Consider the following 4331-nt stretch of genomic DNA (forward strand, 5'->3'; position numbering starts at 1 on the left):
CTCCGAGTGTGAGGCTGCTGCCTTGAACAATCCAAGAATTGTGTGGCTGGGTGCTTACTTCTAAAGGGGCGGACAAATGAACTTGCTTCTGTGAGTGGCTGTTCTATGGGAAATTTGGTAGATTAGGAATAATGTGTGCTATCAGAATATACCCTGCTGATCCTAAAGTTGTTATCTCTAAGATTTCACATTTGCTTTCTTCTTGGCAAGTACTACAGAAGAGAAAGCTTGAAAACATGCAGGGGCACGGAGTCTTCCCTAAAAGAAAAGGCTGGGGGCCATTACCCAAAAAGGATGGGTCCATTGACCAAGTGGCCGTAGTAATCTGGATTGTCTTAAGTGCTAGTGTTGAGTTTTTGGAATTTTTTTATGTTGTAGTTTTTCCTATGTTGAGTTATTTAGACTCTGTGCTGTTTTATAGTGTCAGCAAGGGAGTTTGAACTAGCTGCATTGGTGGTTTCAGAGAGGTGATAGCATTTGTATCCCGTGCTGTTGTAGTTCTTGAGCTTTCAACTTCTATAAAAAGGTTAGGAGCATGGCACTCTTTTACTTGAAAAAAGAACACACGCTCGCACGCAAAATGTAAGCAAGGAAGAAACAACTTCCCATGCATACTACATAAAATTAAATTAATCAGAAGGTTACAATACACTTCCGGGAAAATGTAAGCCGGTGTCGTGTGATACACGCGCCACACTTTTAAACCATTCTTATACTTAATAGGCTACAAATATATATATCCTTCAAAAAGGGATTAGGGGATTTGAGCAACCCAAGACCTAAAGTTTTTTGCCTACAAAAACCCACATGATGTTCATCCATATCACAAATATTAGCTTTGGATATTGAGAAGATTTACCTTTGACCAAAAACTTGTACTATAGTGTACACAACGCAATTTTATAAATATAATTCCGAGACAAAGCTAAATATATAATTTACAAGTCTCAGTTGAAATATTTAAAACATTGTTAGTGGTCAAAGGTTTGAAAGTTTGGAATGCTAAAAATCTGCTGCCAAATTTTTAGGCATGGCAAATGCTAAAAAGCTGAACATAGCAAGGATTTTCCATGCTTGCTAAAGGAAATTGCCACCCTCGCAACAACATAATTTGCTATAAAAACCGTTCAATTTGCCATGCTAAAAAAATCAGACGTTCGATTTGTAGCAAAATCCAATAAATTTGGCTTAAGACAGGTCCAAAATGACATGCTATTTATGATATGGAGAGAGTACCCGTATATATCCATGTAATGAAAAATAAATGTACTAACTATTTTTCGTAAACTTTCCCAGGTAGTGTTGCACCTTTTATTTTCATGGATTTCTCCTTTAGAAAATTCTAAGCCATTTCTCACAAAGGACTTGGATTTACGTTACAAATATATATAGTAACCCAGATTACCCACCTTGGTATTATTTTGCAAGCTTTGATTGGTTGAGATAATGATGAGACAGTGAATCAATGTTGTAATTTACCGTTAATAATCAACAATTGCAATATTCCTCCAAAACAACCTAAAAATCAGGACCAAATTTAGGCCCAAAAAATTTCTCCAATGTGTGTTCCCCTCCTAGCTTGATATGTTTGCACACAACAACTCTAATCAAACCCCCTCTGTAATCCTGCCCCAATTACCTATAGTGTCACTCACATATCCTACTCATGAGGTGGAAGTGATTCAACCACCCCCCCACTTGTTGCTACTCTCCCCCTCCTTGCTCCTGGTGGCCTGCCCATCCTTCCCTATGACGTTGCTGATCGCGGTGGCGATGGCCGCAGAGAACTGATTTGGGTCCGACGCCATAGTGCCGGCATTGTCAGGCAATGCCGTTGGCCTGACGTCGTCAACGCCTCCGGTGCCCCAGAACGGCCTCTTGCCCCCTCCTAGCCCAGCCGCGCCGCCGTGCGAAGGGTTCGGAGGCCACGGGTACTTGAGGTGCGTCGCCGGCTGAGCGGACAGCCCAGAGGAATGCCCGAACATGCTGAGGTGCTGAGCACCACCGCCGCCCATGTTGCCGGACATTAGTGGCGAGGCGGATGAGTGGTATTGGGAGCTAGAGTTGGGCTGTAGGTAGGGGCTGAGGTAGGAGGAGGACGCCGGCGGCGGGCCACCCGAGACAGCCGCGTCGGAGGTGGTGCTAGAGAGCAGCATGAAGGTGGCAGCACCGGCGCCCGCGGTGGCGGTTGACGCCATGGCTGTAGCGCCGACGGGCAGCGGGTGGTTGTGCGTGCCCTCGTACGTGGTGATCAGGATCGACATGTCCTCCTGACATCTCTGCACCTGCACCATCTCAAAGCAGTTAAGATCCATGCACGGTACACACGTGACGATCAGACAGGTAGACTAGAGTGCTGGTGCAACAATGGGGCAAATTTGGTCTCACCTGCTTCCGCACCGGGCAGGCCGGGGCGACGGTGCACCGGTAGTAAGCTCTGGGGCACGGGTTCCCCTTGGCGACCTTCTGGCCGTACTTCCGCCATTGGCACCCGTCGTTCATCTGCAAGCATCGAATTGTAACTTGTTTAGTACTCCAACAAGAGTGTAACGTGGGGATCGAGAATGATGCGCCGTGTCTTACGGTGGGGCCTTGGCATCGGACGCGCACGGAAACCCTAGTCTTGCGGTTGGCCGCGTTGACGCCCTGCTGGCTCCCGATCCCGCCGCCTGCGGCGAGATCGCCGGACGCAGGCGGGGACATCCTGCTGCTCTCAAGCAGCGCGTAGCCCCTCACCTTGCCGACGTCGGTGACGATGTCCGGCGCACCGCCGTCGACGACGTCGCGCCTCGCTTCATCCTCGTACGACGACGTGCGCAGGCTGAGGGACAGCCCTAGACCCTCCCTGCCGTCGTCCGTGTCGTCGCTTCCCACGGACGGCCGCAGAGCCGCCTGCTCCTCCTTGCTCTTCGCCTCCGCCACCGCAGCCGCAGGCGCCGTGCCGCCGAGAGAGAGGAACACCTCGGTCTCCTGTGCAAGCACACAAATCAAATCACACTCGAATTCGATCACACGTATCTAGAATCCAGATGGTAATTATGGTGTGTCACGTGGAAGAATAATTAACGGCGCCATGCACGAGATGAGCCCCAGCTTAGCTACGCCTAGAACATGCGTAGACTAATTGGATAATGGCCTAGCTTAGCTAGCTAATGTTGAAGCTTAATTAGCGCTCTTACTAATACTCTACTACTCCTATACTAGCTAGGAGTAGTTAATTAGGTTATTACCTTAGGCTCCTGATCTGCCGGTTGCTTCTGGTAAGCGGCCAGCTTGGTCTGCAGCTCGTAGTAGTCGCGCACCGTCCGGTCCACTACTCGCCGGAGCATCTTGTTCTCCTCCTTCATCTTCTCCATCTCCTCCTGCATCGTGCTCAACTGGAGATAGAAAGACCGATACATGTAAATTAATTAATCAGATAGAAGATATGTAAAAATTTGCTACTTGTTGCACCACATATAGTCATATGCATATACCTCGTCTTGCGCCATGGCGGTATGCTCATGGTCGCCGTCGCCGTAGCCGTCGCCAGGGGCCGCCTCTACCATGTGCTTGTCTTCTGCGCCAGTTCCCCCACCGTCGCCCTCCTCATCGTCGATGCCGTCGCCGGCATCGTTATCAGCAGCAGCAGCTGCAGATTGCTTGTCCTCCTCAATCACACCTCCTTGTTGAGTACCATACTTGATCTCCTCCTTGGAGCCGTCTCCTCCTCGGTCCACAACCACTTCAACAACCTCTTTGGCTGGCGCCTCTCCTTCCTTGATTTGTCCCTCCTTCTGCACCCGCGGTGCGGCCTCTCCGGGATGGTGATCGCCGCTGCCGTCGTCGACGTCGTCGTCCCTCCTCTCGAGATCTATGTCCGCCCTCTTCCTCTTTGATGATGACATGATCGACCCTTGACCAGTTTCTTGTGTGTACCTTTGTCTCTCTGCTAGACTGCTACAGCTGAAAGGAGGAACGGTCTTAAATCCCAATGCCGCTTCTCCCGAGGCAGCTAAGTCAATGTCTGGATGTCTAATGCGTATTAAAAGGGTTAATGAGGAGGGGAGACTCCTCTCTTAATCCTGTTATCACATGTCACTAGCTATTTTTCTATTCTACCAAGTTGGCTCTAGGAACATGTACACGCCAACTTAGTGTGCCAGGCACACATGTCAGTGACACATCGTGGAATACGGGTCTTAATTACAGGTCAAGCTAATCGATGAATTAATGGTGAAGGGTTAATTTGAGGGTGTGTGCAGTGCAGCAGTGCAGGGTGTTGTGATCCAAATGATAAGGATACCAAGGTCAAGTTGGGGCCCGATCATGTGATGCGTGGAGCGCTTCTG

At 49.2% G+C, this 4331-nt stretch overlaps 1 protein-coding gene across 1 annotated transcript; it reads right to left on the reverse strand.

The window, feature by feature from the left end:
- Nucleotides 1-1488: 1488 nt before the first annotated feature.
- On the reverse strand, nucleotides 1489-3946 carry LOC123131045 (probable WRKY transcription factor 9). The gene is made up of 5 exons (XM_044550814.1): nucleotides 3477-3946; nucleotides 3231-3377; nucleotides 2584-2970; nucleotides 2389-2502; nucleotides 1489-2285 (listed from the first exon to the last, which is right to left on the reverse strand). Exons 1-5 carry the CDS (start codon nucleotides 3885-3887, stop codon nucleotides 1683-1685), a joined length of 1662 nt encoding a protein of 553 aa, XP_044406749.1. The 5' UTR covers nucleotides 3888-3946; the 3' UTR covers nucleotides 1489-1682.
- Between the last annotated feature and the right edge of the window lie 385 nt (nucleotides 3947-4331).

This window comes from Triticum aestivum, chromosome 6A (assembly GCF_018294505.1).
Source record: "Triticum aestivum cultivar Chinese Spring chromosome 6A, IWGSC CS RefSeq v2.1, whole genome shotgun sequence".
Classification (NCBI taxonomy): Eukaryota; Viridiplantae; Streptophyta; class Magnoliopsida; order Poales; family Poaceae; genus Triticum; species Triticum aestivum.